At 40.6% G+C, this 17,645-nt stretch overlaps 1 protein-coding gene across 1 annotated transcript; it reads right to left on the bottom strand.

Annotated features, from left to right (window-relative positions):
* Positions 1-7,689: 7,689 nt before the first annotated feature.
* On the bottom strand, positions 7,690-8,310 carry LOC137622463 (golgin subfamily A member 6-like protein 6). Its single transcript, XM_068353068.1, has 2 exons — positions 8,173-8,310; positions 7,690-7,905 (listed from the first exon to the last, which is right to left on the bottom strand). The coding sequence occupies exons 1-2, from the start codon at positions 8,308-8,310 to the stop codon at positions 7,690-7,692; spliced, it is 354 nt and encodes a 117-aa protein (XP_068209169.1).
* Between the last annotated feature and the right edge of the window lie 9,335 nt (positions 8,311-17,645).

Consider the following 17,645-nt stretch of genomic DNA (forward strand, 5'->3'; position numbering starts at 1 on the left):
GTATTTTAAATGGTATTAGGGTGGAAGAATGGCCGTGTGATTTGGAAGCGTATAAGAAAGTTGTTAAAAGATTTGTTGTTTGTAAGAATATTGTGTATTTTTTGCATAGGGGAATGGATGAAGATATATATGTTCCTGTGTTTCCAATGCATGCAGCTGTAAGTATGTGTATGGTAGTGCATGACAGGTATGGGCATATGGGGAAGAATAAATTGTGGGAATGCATGCAAGAGAGGTTGTTTACGCCTGGGTTGAGTCAAATTTGTAGGGATGTAGCGACTACTTGTGAGGATTGTCAGAAGGGAAAATATCAGAGCATGCATGCAAGTCCGCCTGTTTTGAGGTTACGTATGAGAGCCATTTAAGATGTTTGTGATTGATTGTGTTTCGTTGTCTGTGACTGCGAGGAGACATGTGGGAATGATTATCATGGTCGATCATATGAGCAAGTTTGCGTATGCAGTACCCATCAAGAATAAAAGAAGTGAGACTGTAGCGAGAATGGTAAGTCAAGTGATGTTGCCGATGAGTGTGTGTAAGCCTGCAAAAATGTTAAGTGACAATGGTCCGGAGTTTGTTGGATGGGAGTTTGAGCAGATGTTAAGAGAATGGGGCATTGAACATGTGTATTCGACTCCGTATATGCCAAGTGCAAATGGTTTGGCTGAAAGGACTGTAAGAACTTTGACAGAAATTTTGCGGATGATGAGTACATGTGATAATGATTGGGATTTATATGTTGGGCGTGCGTTGTGGGCGTATAATGCGACGGTGCACAAGAGTACTGGTATGTCTCCGTGTAAGTTTGTGTTGAATTTTGAAAAGATAGTAAGACCGGGATTGAGTGTGTCCGAGAATGATAGAGATGTTTGGAAGAAAGCAAATGAGAGATTTGAAAGCTACAAAGTAGGAGAGAAAGTGTTAAAAGAAGTAATTGAAAAAGGAAGAATGAATGTCAATAAGGTACGTGATAAGTTTGAAGGTCCATATGAGGTGTTAGATGTTGGTTCTAGTGGGTTGATTTATGTTTTAGGTAAAGTAAATGTGGATGGTAGTGTGGAAAAGGTTAGGGCACACCACAATAAGTTGCGGAAATGGAAGGAGGTACCAAGATATATTCAGGAGAATGGTATGAATAAATGGCTGAAAACGAACAAGTATGAACCGAGTATGTGTGAGGCATTAGGTTTAGAAGATAAGCAATTGGTGTTAGTAGAGTATGGAAAGAAAAAGAAGTCTGAGAATTTTACTGGGGATAAAAGACAGGAAAATTTTGTAGTTGTTGGCGGGAATCAGAATAAGCAGGACAAGGGTGTAAATGTACAGGTGAGTATGGAAGATAAATGTATTAACCCTGGATAGGTACGCTCCTCGGACACCCCTTTAAGGGTATACTCGGACGCGAACGACCCCGACGCCAAAAAAAATTCTTGAAAAATCAGTTTTTGCAGTAACCTCCTTTTTTCTTTTGCCAAAAAAAAAATTCAATGAATGCTTAAAACAACTGTAAAGATAAATACTACTCATCTGCAGAAAAACTATTTATTATAAATATTTTAAAAAATTAAGTAGAAAAAAAAAGACCTGACATAAAAATTCATAAAAAAAAGTTTATACATATATACACAAATCCTTTTAGGAATTGATTCTTGAATGTTTAGGACACATCTTGATGTATTTTGGATGAAGTCAGACCCATGGAGGTGAAGATCTGAAATGAGAAAAAAAGGGTAACTTTTTTTGGCCAAAAAAATTTGTCCAAATTTCATGAATTTTTTTGGGTACCCAAATGAAATAGGAAGTGGCTAATTTTTTTAGGGAATAAACATATGTTATCCTAAAATAGAAATATGTAAAAAAATCTTCATTATTTTGTAAATTACATTTATATCAGGGGCCATATCTAAAGGTAATTTTTTGAGTACTTAGAAATTTCGTAAAAAAATACATATATTTAATATATAATATGATATTTATGCAGGTAAAAATATACCAAAATATCACAAATTCTATAGGGAACAAGAATATATATAGATAGGGCAGCTTACGCTTCGGATATGTCCACAAAATGGCCGCCAACCACACTGACTAAGACTCCCTAATCTGCCACTTGAAATGTAGGAAGGGTATGTCAATTTCAAGGTGTTATTTACTAATCTAATTATTATTGGATATGCATAAAAATTGTATGGTGGGTTGCTGGATAATTGTCGATTATTTTACGACTATAAAATTAAAATTCTGACCCAAAAAAAATTTTTTGAAGGGAAATAAAATCGAAAAAAAAAAATGTAAAACAATATAATATTTTAGCTAAAAAAAATTTGATGATATTCAATCAAAAAAAAAGTAAACAAAATTTTCCGACAAATAAACATCTAGAGGAATCATTACTCTATGATAGTTCCTTAGTACGTAGTAATTTTGAAAGAATTGGGAAAAAACGAAAAAATGGCAATCACCGGAAAATCGAACACATACCTATATATACGACATATCTGGCTAAAAAAAAGATAGGCATGGGTAGCCAGATCATCTAGAAACACTTTCCAACACTATAAAAGTATAAGTTTTGCGACACTACTTGCCAATTCCTTACGGTAACATGACTAAGCAAAAAAATGCAAAACAAATAAAAAGGGGCACTCGCGGAAAAATGGCTAACATTCTAATATACGGCATTTCAGAAAAAAAAAAATTCAGCCACGTGCTAGGCAAACCATCAAGGCACATTTTCCGACAAATAAACATCCAAATGAATAATTACTCTGTGATAGTTCCTTAGTACGTAGTAATTTTGAAAGAAATGGGAAAAAACGAAAAAATGGCAATCACAGGAAAATCGAACACATATCTATATATACGCCATATCTGGCTAAAAAAAGAAGATAGGCATGGGTAGCCAGATCATCTAGAAACACTTTCCAACACTATAAATTATAAGTTTTGCGACACTACTTGCCAATTCCTTACGGTAACATGACTAAGCAAAAAAATGCAAAACAAATAAAAAGGGGCAATCGTGGAAAAATGGCCATTCTAATATACGGCATTTCAGAAAAAAAAAATTTCAGCCACGTGCTAGGCAAACCATCAAGGCACATTCTCCGACAAATAAACATATAAATGAAATATTACTCTGTGATAGTTCCTTAGTACGTAGTAATTTTGAAAGAAATGGGAAAAAACGAAAAAATGGCAATCACAGGAAAATCGAACACATACTTATATATACGCCATATCTGGCTAAAAAAAAAATAGGCATGGGTAGCCAGATCATCTAGAAACACTTTCCAACACTATAAAAATATAAGTTTTGCGACACTACTTGCCAATTCCTTACGGTAACATGACTAAGCAAAAAAATGCAAAACAAATAAAAAGGGGCACTCGCGGAAAAATGCCCAACATTCTAATATAAGGCATCTCAGATAAAAAAAAAAGACATGCACGTGTTAGCCCAACCATCAAGGCACACTTTCTAACACAAACATGAAAAAAAAATCAATAATATACGGCAATTCCTTACTACGTAGTAAATTTTTACAAATATTGAAAAAAAACAGAAATTGGCAACCGCAGTTAAATACCCAATATACCAATAACTACGTCGTATCTGACAAAAACAAAATCACGCATGGGTAGCCAGATCATCTAGACACACTTTCCAACACTAAAAAAGCAAAAGTTTTACGATACTATTTCGCAATATCTTACGGAAAAATGACTTGGCAAAAAAATGAAAAAAAATGAAAAGGGGACACGCGGTAAAATGCCCGACATTCTAATATACGGCATCTCAGATAAAAAAAAAGACATGCACGTTATAGCCCAACCATCAAGGCACACTTTCTAACACATAAACATGAAAAAAAAATGAATAATATACGGCAATTCCTTACTACGTAGTAATTTTTACAAATATTGAAAAAAAAAACAGAAATTGGTAACCGCAGTTAAATACCCAATATACCAATAACTACGTCGTATCTGACAAAAACAAAGTCATGCATGGGTAGCCAGATCATCTAGACACACTTTCCAACACTAAACAAGCAAAAGTTTTACGACCCTATTTGGCAATATCTTACGGAAAAATGACTTGGCACAAAAATGAAAAAGGGGCACTCGCGGTAAAATGGTCCTCGTGGTGATGAACGACATTTTAACTAAAAAAAAATCATGCACATGGTAGCCAAACAATCCACCAAGACTTTCCACAACTGATAACCTATACAAGTTGCACCATTCTACGACAATTTCATAATATGTAATAACTTTGATAATTATGCAAACTACCTTAGAAGGGTAAACTCGGTCGCGAACGACCCCGACGCGTCTCAGAAATCGGGGAAGGAGTACAGCTACAGCAATGCACATCTGGACACTACTAGAGCGTGTAGGGGAGACACCTCCTGCAGGTCGATCACCCACAAATTCAGTCACGGGGGTGAGTCACGTGAGAAAAACCTGTTTTTTTTTACGCTCGGGTCGCAAACGACCCATCGTACCTATCCAGGGTTAATACAGATGAAACTTGGATGAGTATGAATGATACTTATAGTGTGTGTGGTTTTTCGTTAGATGAGGCAAGAGAACGTATGACGGACACGAGAATGAAAGATATGAGAATGATAAGCAGTATGAATGATTCTTTTGTTAAAGTAGAAAATGGTTTAGATGTAATGGATGAATTATTGACAGAAATTAGTGGGATTTTCGGGCCAGATGAAACTCAGGTTGATGAAATAGTGCATGATATCTTAGACGAGCAGAACATAGACGGGAATCGTAATAGTACGTTGAATGAAAACGACATGGAAGAAGTGAATGAGAGAGTGCAGGTATATGAAGGCCCAGTTACTCGAAGCCGAGGCCCTGTTCCTGATTGCGACTGGGTAATGAGAAGATAGGTAAGTGTTGTGTGAGGATTTGGCAAAGTAAGGGGGAAGAAATATGGAGGATTAATTTTATTCTAATTTATTTTTTTGTGTTGCCAAATAGAGAGAGAGAGAGAGAGAGAGAGAGAGAGAGAGTGTTGTTTTGGTATTGTTAAATAGAGATATTTTATTTGCTTTAGCTTTGTCATTAGAGAGAGAGAGAGAGAGAGAGAGAGAGAGAGAGAGAGAGAGAGAGAGAGAGAGAGAGAGAGAGTTTACTTACTTAAGTTTTGTCAAACCGCAAGAGAGAGAAAGAATGTTTATTTGATTTAGTTTTGTCAGAGAGAGAGAGAGAGAATTTAATTTGCTTTAGTTTTGCTAGATCGCGCGTGCGCGAGAGAGTATGTGTGGTTGTGTGTGCGTATGTTTGTATGTCCGCGGTGCGCACCGAAGAACTAGGGTAATTAGCGAATGGTTGTTGTTGGAAAGATTGTTGGTATATTTGAGGTTGTTTGTTTACATTTTTTTAGCTAGGATAGGGCGGTGATGAATGTCTTGGGCGAAAGCATTGGATCTCGGACTGTGGAAGGAGTCAGTTATTTTTTTTGTTCTTCGAAAGCCGGCTGTTTAGTGTTTTTTTATATTCTGAGTAAGTACTGTTTTTATTTATTTTTGTTAGGCGCGTTCATGAGTGATAGAAAGTTTATAATTTATCTTTGATTATAGTGCGATAGTTTAGTTAGTTAGGAGTTTTCGTAAGCGTTTTTTTTCTTTTTTATTGCAGGCCGTAATTCCTCCTTTAGGCTCCTTTAGACTCCTTGGAGTTTTAGTTTGGCCTGGAAGGTGGTTTGCCAGCCGTGTGCTTGTATGAATAACTTGATGATGACGACCTGGACCGTACAATGAACATAGTTAGACTGCGGATATTTATATAAATAGAGAATTTGAGCGTTGACGACCCGGCTGGAAATAAATTTGTTGTTTACGATGATGATGACCCCTTTAATATGATTGGACAGTCGAATTGACTGCAGGGATTTGTGGCAATTGGCTACAAGGATTGTTGCCAGTGTGTGGAGTCTGTGGACTACGGTTACCACACAACTTATATATTTAATATTGTGGCGTTCTCGCTTATGTTGGTGTTAGATGTATTTATTTCTGGGTTGTGGTATACGATTTATTTTAGTGTTTAAGTGTTTTTCGTTACTGTGTGGGGACTGTTGGTGTTGAATTCGTAAAGGTTTTGATTGGTGAGTTCTGTGTACCCACACACACCGCTATAATATAAATATAAAAGTGTTATTTTTGTCTGTTTTAGTGTTAAGTTTGTTTAATGATGTGTGATTTTTGTTTTTTTTTGGTTGCAGTAAATATAGTTTTAAGGTTATGTTTTGTTTGTTTTTCCCTTCGAGCAACAGTCCAGTTTCAAGTAAAAGTAGGGGGAAAGTTTGTATTGTGGGATATTTTGGAAGTAGAGTGATCAAAGGTGTGGGGGTTTGTTTTTGTTGACATCCCGCTACATCGTCTTCCTCCAACTCCACTTCCTCTTCCATCTCCTCTTCCTCTTACTCCTCTATCTTCTCTTCCTCTTCCTCCTCCATTTACTCTTCCTCTTCCTCCTCCATCTCCTCATCCTACCCCACCTCTATCTCCTCTCGCTCGTCTTCCTCCAACTCCTCTTCCTCTTCCTCTTCCATCTCCTCCTCCTCTTACTCCTCTATCTTCTCTTCCTCTTCCTCCTCCATTTACTCTTCCTTTCCTCCTCCATCTCCTCATCCTACCCCACCTCCTTCTCCTCTCTCTTATCTTCTTCCAACTCCTCTCCCTCTTCCTCTTCCATCTCCTCTTCCTCTTACTCCTCTATCTTCTCTTCCTCTTCCTCCTCCATTTACTCTTCCTCTTCCTCCTCCATCTCCTCATCCTACCCCACCTCTATCTCCTCTCTCTCGTCGTCTTCCAACTCCTCTCCTTCTTCCTCCTCCATTACCTCTTCCTTCTCTTCCTCCATCTTTTCTTCCTCTTCCTCCTCCATCCTCTTTTCCTCTTCCTCCTTCCCCTCCTCTCCTTCTTCTTACTCCATCTCCTCTTCCAACCAGACCTGCATCTTCACTAGCACGCCTTCCTCCATCTTTTCCTCCATATCCTCTTCCTACAACACCTCCATCTCCTCTCACTCGTCTTCCTCCAACTCCTCGTCCTCCACCTCCTCCATCTCCTCTACCTCTTCCTCCTCCATCTTATCTTCTTCTTATTCCTCCATCTTCTCTTCCTTTTCCTCCTCCATCTCCTCTTCCCATTTCTCCTCCATCTCCTCTACCTCTTCCTCCTCTATCTTCTGTTACTCTTTCTCCTCCATCTCCTCTTCCCCTTCCTCCTCCATCTTCTCTTCTTTTTACTACTCATTCTTTTCTTCTTCTTTCTCTTTTATCTCCTCTACCTCTTCCTCCTCCATCTTCTCTTCCTCTTACTCCTCCATCTTCTTTTCCTTTTACTCCCCCATCTCCTCTAACTCTTCCTCCTCAATCTTCTCATCCTCTTACTCCTCCATCTCCTCTTCCTCTTCCATCTTCTCTTCCTCTTACTCCTCCATAATCTCTTCCTCTTACTCCTCCATAATCTCTTCCTCTTCCTCCTCCCTCTCCTCTTCCTCTTCCTCCTCCATCTCCTCATCCTACCACACCTCCATATCCTCTTGCTCGTCTTCCTCCAACTCCGTTTCCTCTTCCTCCTCCATTTCCTCTTCCTCTTTTTCCTCCATCTTTTCCTCCTCTTCCTCCATCTCCTTTTTCTCTTCCTCCATCATTTCCTATTCCTCTTCTTCCTCCATCTTTTCCTCCTCTTCCTCCACCATACTCTCTTCCTCTTCCTCCTCCACCTCCTCTTCCCACCACACCTGCATCTCCTCTAGCTCGTCTTCCTCCATCTCCCATTCCTCTTCCTTCTCCATCTTCTGATCCTCTTCCTCCTCCATCTTCTCTTCCTCTTCCTCCTCCATCTTCTCTTCCTCTTCCTCCTCCATATCCTCTTTTTACCACACATCCATCACCTCTAGCTTGTCTTCGTCCATCTCCTCTTCCTCTTCCTCCTCCATCTCCTCTTCTTACCACACATCCATCACCTCTATCTCGTCTTCCTCCATCTTCTCTTCTACTTCCTCCTCCTTCTTCTCTTCCTACCGCAACTCCATCTCCTCTCGCTCGTCTTCGTACAGCTCCTCTTCCTCTTCCTCCTCCTTCTCATCTCCCTCTTCCTATTCCTCTTCCTCCTCCATCGCTTCTTCCTACCCCACCTCCATCTTCTCTCTCTCATCTTCGTACAGCTCCTCTTCCTCTTCCTCCTCCTTCTCCTCTTCCTCTTCCTCCTCCTTCTCCTCTTCCTCTTCCTCTTCCTCCTCCTTCTCCTCTTCCTCTTCCTCTTCATCCTCCATCGCCTCTTCCTACACCACCTCCATCTCTGGCTAGTCCTCCTCCAGCTCCTCATCCTCTTCCTCCTCCATTTCCTCTTCCTCTTCCTCCTTCATCTTCTCTTCCTCTTCTTCCTATATCCACTCTTCTTTTTCCTCCGCCATCTCCTCATCCTACCCCACCTCCATCTCCTCTCACTGATGTTCTTCCAACTCTTCTTTCTCTTCCTCCTCCATTTCCTCTTCCTCTTCTTCCTTCCTTTTTTTTTCCTCTTCCTCCTCCATCTCCTCATCATATCCCACCTACATCTCCTCTTGCTCGTCTTTCCCCAACTCCTCTTCCTCTTCCTCCTCCACCTCCTCTTCTTCCTCCATCTTATCTTCCTCTTCCTCCTCCATCTACTCATCATACCCCCACCTCCATCTCCTCTCGCTTTACTTCCTCCAGCTCCTCTTCCTCTTCCTCCTCCATCTACTCTTCCTCCTCCTCCTTAATCTCCTCTTCCTACCACACCTCCATCTCCTCTCCTCATCCCCCACCTCCTCTTCTTCTTCCTCCTCCATCTCCTCTTCCTCCTCTTCCTCCATATATTCTTCCTCATTCTCCTCCATCGCCTTTTCCTACCCCACCTCCACCTCCTCTCGCTCATCTTCCTCCAGCTCCTCTTCTTCTTCCTCTTCCATCTCTTCTTCCTCTTCCACCTCCTTCTCCTTTTCCTACCATACCCTCGTCTCCTCTCCTCTTCCTCCATGTCATCTTCCTCTTCCTCCTCCATCTACTATTCTTCTTCCTCCTCCATCTCCTCTTCCTACCACACCTTCCTTTCCTCTTGCTTGCCTTCCTCCATCTCCTCTTCCTCCTCCATTTCCCCTTCATCTGCCTCCTCCATCTCCTCTTCCTCTTTCATTTTCTCTTCCTGTTCCTCCTCCATCTCCTCTTCATCAACTTCCTCCATCTCATCTTCATCCACCTCCTCCATATCCTCTTGTTATTCATATGCTTTTCTTCTTCCTCCTCCATCTCCTCTTCCTCTTTCATCTTCTCTTCCTGTTCCTCCTCCATCTCCTCTTCATCCACTTCCCCAATCTTATCTTCCTCCTTCATTTCATCCACCTCCTCCATATCCTCTTCCTTCTGCATCTTCTCTTCCTTTTCCATCCCATCTTCATCCACATCCTTCATCTCCTCTTGTTACTCATATGTTTTTCTTCTTCCTCCTCCATCTCCTCTTCATCCACCTTCTCTATCTCCTCTCGTTACCTTTTAATTTTCCTGTTCCATTTACATCTCTTCTTCCTCCACCTCGTCCATCTTCTCGTTCTCTCACTCCTCCATCTCCTCTCCCTACTCCACCTCCATCTCCTTTCGCTTATCTTCCTCCGCCATCTCTTCCTCTTCCTCCTCCATTGATATATTTGGTACTCATCGATAAATTATTTCAGGTCACGGAACCGAATTTGGGAATGAAGTAATCAGTCGTATATCTGAGTTGGATGGCATTTAGCATTCTCCCCTTCTTAAATATAGATCTAGTTCTAATGGAGCAGTTGAGTCTAAGAATCGAGGCTTAATCAGTGTGATTGAATAATTAATGGCAGATAATGGTAATATCTGGTCAGATATGTTTTCAACGGCACAGTTTGCTTTAAATACTGGCTATATTGGGAGCATTAGATATACTACTTATTATTCAGTTTACGATAAAGATCCGAATTTGCTATAATGTTTTCAGAAAAAAATGGAAAAACGGGCTGTATAAAATGTCAATGATATTCAAACTTTCGTCGCCAATGTAAACAAAAGAGCTTTCGAGATGGTCGATAAGTTTTTAAAGATAGCCCAGAATAGGAATATTCGTAGTTTCAATCGAAGATTTAAAGCTCAAAGAATTCAAATTGGCGATCGTGTGTATATTAAGAGACTGCAAAGTAAAAAGCATAAGTTCGAATCTGCTTTTATAGTGCCATTCAGGGTGACCCATATCAAACAGTTAGAAGTATTGCAAAAGGAAATATGTATGAGGTACATTCCTCTGCAGTGAAAATTGTGCCAGAAAGCAAGTTGATATGCTCAGACAGCAACAATGTGTCAGCAGTTTGCTCTGTTTGGGGTCCAGATGACTGGTCAGCTGGAGAATTTGTAAACATTCCTCAGAATGCGGTGTCATCATGAATTCCTCCTCGCAAAGAGAGAGAGAGAGAGAGAGAGAGAGAGAGAGAGAGAGAGAGAGAGAGAGAGAGAGGGGGGGGGGGGTGCTCCTGCCTTTTAAAAGTGCAACGAGTTGCAAATTTACCTTAGTTAGGTAAAGATTAGCGATAGGAATAGGGCAATCACTATGAGACACTTACGTATTTTTGCAGCAGTGTGTCTGATAGCCGCTAGTGTGTGTGTGTGAATTGTGAATTGAGAATACGTGATGGCGTAGTTAAATTATCCTTTAAGTCAGATGCTCATGTTTTACTGATCAGTTACGATCTTGATGAAGTTGCGAGTCCACTAATTACGATTCTTGATCAGACTAGTGTGTTACAAAACCAATTAAAACACTTTTTTGAAGACGTTCTCGTAACTAAACTTTGGTCAATTCTCGCAAAGGTTCACAGAGCTCTTCGTAGATCACATTAATTTCAGGAGTAAGCAAAAGTCAGGATGCATTAAGATTTTTTGAAAATCGAATTAATAATATGGGGAAAGAAATAGATCAAATTCAAAGCGGCGTAATTTATGCTGAAAGTACTACACAATTACCTTTTGTGGCTAGTGACCTAACTTTGCCTTTGGGAAACATAGCTAGCTAAATTCAGAACGTTCTAGCCATAAGGACAATATCTTCTTCCCTTCTACCCCCAGAGGAGTTTTTAATGATCTTGAAAAACTTCTATGAAAACATCCCGCTGTTTATACCGCCAGTAGAGAATCATTTGCCAGAGTTCTACCGAATGTCATTTGCGTAACTGTTGATATCATAAGGGGAAAGTTTTATTTTCTTGTAGAAATACCTGTTAAAAATGAAGACTCAAATTATCGCTTGTATGAAGTTAAGTCGATGTCGACTCAGAAAGAAAAGGAATTCGCCACTTGAGTGTCAATCAATCGCCAATATTTTTTCTGTCAATAATAGTGATACTGTTGCATAGTCATTGCCTAATTTAGAAAATTACAAGATAGGGAAAGAGTATGTGTTCTGTGAACCTATTTATGCACTTCTAGCACCTTCTGGGCGTGAATGTTTGATATTTATTTGGAAAAGCCTAGTTTTGTAAATAGTTGTATGTTTGAGATGAGAACAGACTTTGAAGGAAATAGTTAATTTGGGACACCGTTGGATTGTGCCTAATAGACAGAAATCTAAATATGAAATCATGTGTGAAGAAGGAAACGAGTTCAAGATACTGTCACCGGGGATTTCTGTACTGACTCATCAGAGTAAGTGCTTTGTGCAGGAGGACGGAATCAGTCTACCGCGGTCAGCCAAAGAGGAAGAGTGAAAGAATATCAATTGGAGACACGTCTGTTATGAATGCTTTTGTTACTATCCCAGGTGTGAATGTGTCTCGTGTGTTAGTTCATCTTAATTTACGTAAATTGGGAGCCATGCTGCTCAGTCACCTTCCCTTATTAAAAAAACATGAAAGTTTGTTTGCCTCTCATCCTAACCTTAGTATAGAAATCTATATGTCTGTCCTATGTATCATGTTAGCAGTTCTGGTTGGTCTGGTTCTGTTTGGAAGCGCATGTTTAGCTGCCCTACCTGTCCCTGTATAAGGGGGAGAGAGGCGGTCACATCAGATATGCTGGAGAAACCTTTCCCGGTAGTGGGTGCCTTGTTGCCTTTAAAAAGCAGATTCTTTGAGGAAGACTGCCCGCCAGAATTTGCATAATGAATGTGGGGGTATGGGGAACACTCCAGCAGTGGGGGTGATCTCGGTTGGCCCCGGGCATGGTGAATCTAATGAAAGGTTCAGGTCTCGCTCAGAGTATACCTTTGCATGTAGGTATTGTTGTGTACACACAGTGTTTTTCTTTTTCTTCTTTACCAGTACACTGATTTGATGATACTTTTATTAGTATGATACAGCTGATCAACTGTTGATGACAATGCGTAATAAATATTAAATGAGGTTTTATTATGTTTGGAGATATAAAATGATATTTTATCATGTTAACAGATATTAAATGATGTTTCATTATGTTGAAAGATACTAAAATATTATTTCATTATGTGTAAAGATATTAGGTGATATGTCATTATAAATAATGATGTTTGATGATGATTTTCTATTTCTTGGAATTCTCTTGTCATATATGGCCATGATATACCTTTTTTGCAAGTTCAGTTCATGATTTGTCTTTCCATTCTTACTGTTCGCTTGATAATTTGTTTTATGTAATTTTTTTATTTTTTCAGTATTTGTACTATTTTCGCATTTTAATAGATGATTTTGTTTACTTGTAGTGTATGATTAAAACAGCTGTTACTATACCTTATGACTAATTACAGAATCCAGGGAAGAGTATGGGGCCTCGATATTTACCACCCACTACCTCATCCGGAGATCTGATTGAGATTTCCTAAGTTGAGTATCCAATGCTTGTATGATTTGTTTTAGTAATGAAGTTCTTTATTTCAGTTTCTGTTATCCATATTTATCCATAAGTATAATTTTTTAAGTTCTTTTGCTACAATTTATATGTATCCATATATATCGTTTCTAAAGTTTCACTGCACTTATTTGTTCATATTGCGTTGATTATGTATTAGTATTTTTGGGCTCAAGCCATGTCGTCCTGATGGAAGTTCCTATAAGTAGCTTCCTAAGGGATATATGTACTACAGTGATATTCCCAGAGAATTTTCCCTTTAGGTCTCCAGAATTCTAACTCCTGGCGTGAATATTCCTAAATTTCCTCTCAAGGATATCGCATAATATCAGGGGACGTATTCTTGACACGCCACATAGCAATCTGCGCCTAGAATAGCGTTTACACTTCGAGGGGGAAAGTGGCAGAATTTGGAAGGGGAACCGTATCAAGGTTACCCTAGTTCCCATACTACTATTGAGTATCACAACAGCGCCATATCCAAGATGGCGGACATTCCTAATTCTGTAGCGATTTCGCTCGGTGGCGTTCCCTGTTGAACTGACCTTTTCGATCGATTTTAAAGGAATTTTTTTTCAATCTCCAGTTTCTTTTGCCTCTGGAAAGTTGAGTATTGATTCTTTACAATGTGTGTAATTTAGCTCCTGTTTCACAGTGAAAATGGCGTAATTTATTGTCATTAGGAGCTAGGCCTGTCACCGGAGGCGCCATGGTTGCTGTCGTTCGTTAGGCATGTGTTATTTAGTTAGTAGAACGACATTTTCGGTTAAAATAGCATTAATAATTAATTATGAAAGCCAATTAGGCAATTTATACTTGTAAGGATATTTATATGCATAATTTTTCTTTTTCTATGTCGATCGTGTATGTCAGAGTTTCATTGATTCAGGTAACCGAGATCTCGTCTCGCCTAGGTAACCTAACCTAGGCGATATAGTATACTTTTGACATTTCCCCGTTACCCTCGTGTATTGGCTTATCAATTCATCGGAGATTGATATTTCCTAGAATTATCATATAACCGATACTCGTCTCTAGTAGAGATTTAACGGTAATCTATCTTTCCCTCCAAGTCTAGCCTTAGTCTACAACCATAGTGGGTCGTGGCTCGAGTTTTCATTCAGGCATGATTAGCCTAGGGTTCTCTGTCTCATCCCTTAACCGCAGATGGCAGGGTTTGGGATTCAGTCAGAACCTCAAGAGTATTTAGTCTTGTGCCGGCAGTCGGCCGGCAGGGTGAATAGTCATTCCCCTGCCAGCTAGGCTGCTGACATAGGAGGCTAGCCCTCCCTAGGTCACACCTGAAGTGGTTGTATGATGCTGCCACCTTCTCCCTGTGGTCTTGTAGACTAGTCCTGTGCTCGCAGACCCTAGGCTGAAGAGTAGTTATTCTTCTGAGGCCTAGGATGGCGCCGGCACTGGAACTCTGTTTCTCCCTTGTTGAGAGGAGGCGGCTCTGCAGCCGTCCCCTTAACTGTATTGGCAGACCCTAGGTTGGAGAATAGAATTCTCCTGCTGCCTAGGATGGCGCCGATACTGAAAAAGAATTTCTTAAAGGTGTGTAGGACCGGCAACCTAACAGCCTCCTTCCACACCTCATACAGGACCCTTTTCCCTCCCCTTCTGTTCTTCTGTGATGGCCGAGCCATTGTCTTTCTTTGAGCCATCGTCCTGAAACCTCACCGTTGCCGGTGGGTGGTGGGGGCTGGCCAGACTCCTTCTCTGCAGCTGTTGTCCGGCTGCCTGCGGCTATGCCAGATGCTGGAAACCATGACAACTGCTGGCGGGCATGTTGGCTGCCGGCGGCCATGGGTTATACAAACTGTTGGTGGCTATGACGGCTGCTGGCAGCTATGACGGCTGCTGGTGGCTATGCAAGCTGTTGGTAGCCATGATAGCTGTTGGTGGGAAGTCCCTTCTGTCATCAAAGTTCTTCAGTCCTCCCTTGGACTGCTGGCCGAAAGTTATGTTGCCGGGGTATTACTGCCGGCCAGACCGGCACAGATAGGTGCTGACTCAGCCGGCAGAACGCCCACTGTACCAGTGCTGCCGGTTGCTAGCCTGCTGGCTACGTGCCGACTGGACATTGCCGGCAATGGTTCTTGTGGCTGGATGGAAGCCTAAATGTTACATTCTCCCCTTCAATTTGAGCCTTCTTTCTGGAAAAAGGCATTAAATTAGACTTTTGCATCCTTAATTATTTTATACATACATAATAATAAGTCAACCTTCACTCCATGCTGTCTCTCTCTTTTAATCTAGCATGCTGGCTGTGCCGGCAGCAACCAGCTATGACGGCTATATGCCGGCTGAATTACAGTATATGTTTATACAGGTAGTCGGTACATTTGCAGTGTAGAATATACTACAGATAAAAAAACTATAGTATATATTATACTAGTAGTTATTTTCCATTATATCTTAAATCTCCTTGCCTGGGTGTTTGCTGAGACCAATCCTATATTGAAAGAATAGAATTTCTTCAATATTCTGATTAGCAATCAGTTTTCATATTACCCTATAATATTAAATATTTTAAAGGGCTGGTGGTATTACAATTCTAACCCTAAAAGGCTAGAATCCTTATCCTTGAGTTTTCCTGATCAGGAAAATCTATGATTTAATATTGTAAGGGAGGTCACAGCAAATGGGTTGGGTAGGATACACAAATTTATGTGTTTTATATTTCTTAGTCCAGTCGGCGTCATGCCGGATGGACCTTGCTGTCAGATGCTTGCCACAACAGCAGCACGCTGGTTGAACTACATTATATATAATTATACATTAGTCAGTATTTTCCAATATAGTATGTACTGCAAACAGAAAACTATAGTATGATTATACAGTAGTTAGTTTCTAACACATTTTGGGTACCCTTGTGCGGGCTTTTGCTGGGACCGTTCCTATATTGAAAGAATAGAATTCCTTCAATATTCCGATTAGAAATCAGTCATCCTTACCCCACAGTGTTAAGAATAAAAAGGGGCAGTGCTTTGTACACTTCTCTACCCCGAGGGGTTAAAACTCTTTTGTTAGATTTCCTTGATAGAGGAATCTCCTTATAGTTAATACTGAGGGGAGGTAACAGCATTTCATTGCAGGTGATACACAAGTATGTGTCTCCCACTATCCCTTTCTAGCTTACCATCCTAAGCTATTTTAGTTAAAAGAAGAGTTTTACATATTTATTATCAGTGATATAATCAATTGTATACTCATTCTGCTTTCCTTTCTTTACAGGAGACACTCCAGATGACATGTGTTGCAGTCTTCTACAATATCAAGAATAAGTACTTTTATGGTCATAATACATGTAGGTTCCATGCCTCCTGCAATATAATTTTCGAGTACCTGCATTACTGGGACCCTCAAGTTTGCAATGTATGTCGGACCTTAATGTCCGAAGGTTTCGAGAATCCCAAGTCGATGGAGTCTAGGGATACAGCTAGTAACAAGCTACGCAACTGGGTGAGAGGTTTCCAGAAAATATCTCCGGGACCATACCTATCTAATGATAGGATGCATAACCTACTATTCCCAAAAGCAAGTAAGGAAATAGTGGTGCCCCAGACACGAATCACACCTCCCTGTGGCCAGGTAGCCCTTGGGATAGAGGGCAGGAAGATGTGGATAATGTCGCGTTGGAATTGCTTCCATCCATACCAGCTTTAGAGCCATTAACATTGACATCTTCACTCTCTACCCCTCTATTAGACGAATTGGACCAATTGTGGGCCCATATGAAAGGTCTAATAGAAAAATCTCCCAAACAAGGCAAAAAGGAGGAAGCAAAATGCAACATAGAGCTTTATGAAGCTCCACTTGTCGCTCCAAAAGGGTCATACAAACGACCCAGAGACCAAGACCTTCAGACATACTCCAAAGCCACTCCCTGGAGGTAGGCGGAGCTTATGCCAATTTTAAACGGCAAACTCTTAATCTCGGCGAAGATGGGTGCTGTTCCTTTGGACAAAATCTAGTTTTGGCCAAGCTTAGCGCTTTTCCTAATTGCTTCATTCGACTGAGACATGAACCAACGTCAAGAAAAAAAACGGAACTGAATGAGGTCATGATTCTCGACCATGATAAGGCACAGGCTATCCTGGCAAGTAGTCTGAGAAAGGCGGGTTACTAGGTGTCGAAAGTATTCACACTGAGTAACAGACACCCTTCTTTTCCTGCTCCTGCTTCAATATCATTCCCATTTATGTGGAAGGCATTTAAATCTGTTACCAATTCAGTGGAGGCAGGTAGACCATGTCTTGCGTCAAGTCTTCAGTAGGAAGACTAGACGCGGATGTGGCTAGACGGCAGTTTAGCGAGAATCTCCCTTAACTATCCGAGTTTCTTTCGAGTAAGGAACAAAAAACAAAGGAGAGGCTTGCAGCCTCCCTATCCCTACAGAACTGCATAGAGTTGTGTTCAGCCCACCAAAGTACCCCAGACATGCTTATGGTCTTGGCCTAAATGCATATGGCCTCCTTAGTAAAAGACCTTTATGCCTTTATGAAGGCTAGGGGAGCCTGTAGAGAATTTGTGTTTGCTGCCGCAATAGTGAAACACGAAACCAGGAAGCTGATATCTTCCAATATCTGGGGTAGAGACCTCTTTCCTAACGAGGTAGTCAGAAAGGTGATTAGGAAGTCCACCACAGAAAACAAGGACTTCTCAAAAAGTGGGGCATCCTTTCAAAGAGGAAGTCTTCCACAGTTGTGGGTCCCTAACCTAAAAGGAAGACGGAAAACTCTAGAAATAT

This window comes from Palaemon carinicauda, chromosome 29 (assembly GCF_036898095.1).
Source record: "Palaemon carinicauda isolate YSFRI2023 chromosome 29, ASM3689809v2, whole genome shotgun sequence".
Taxonomy (NCBI): domain Eukaryota; kingdom Metazoa; phylum Arthropoda; class Malacostraca; order Decapoda; family Palaemonidae; genus Palaemon; species Palaemon carinicauda.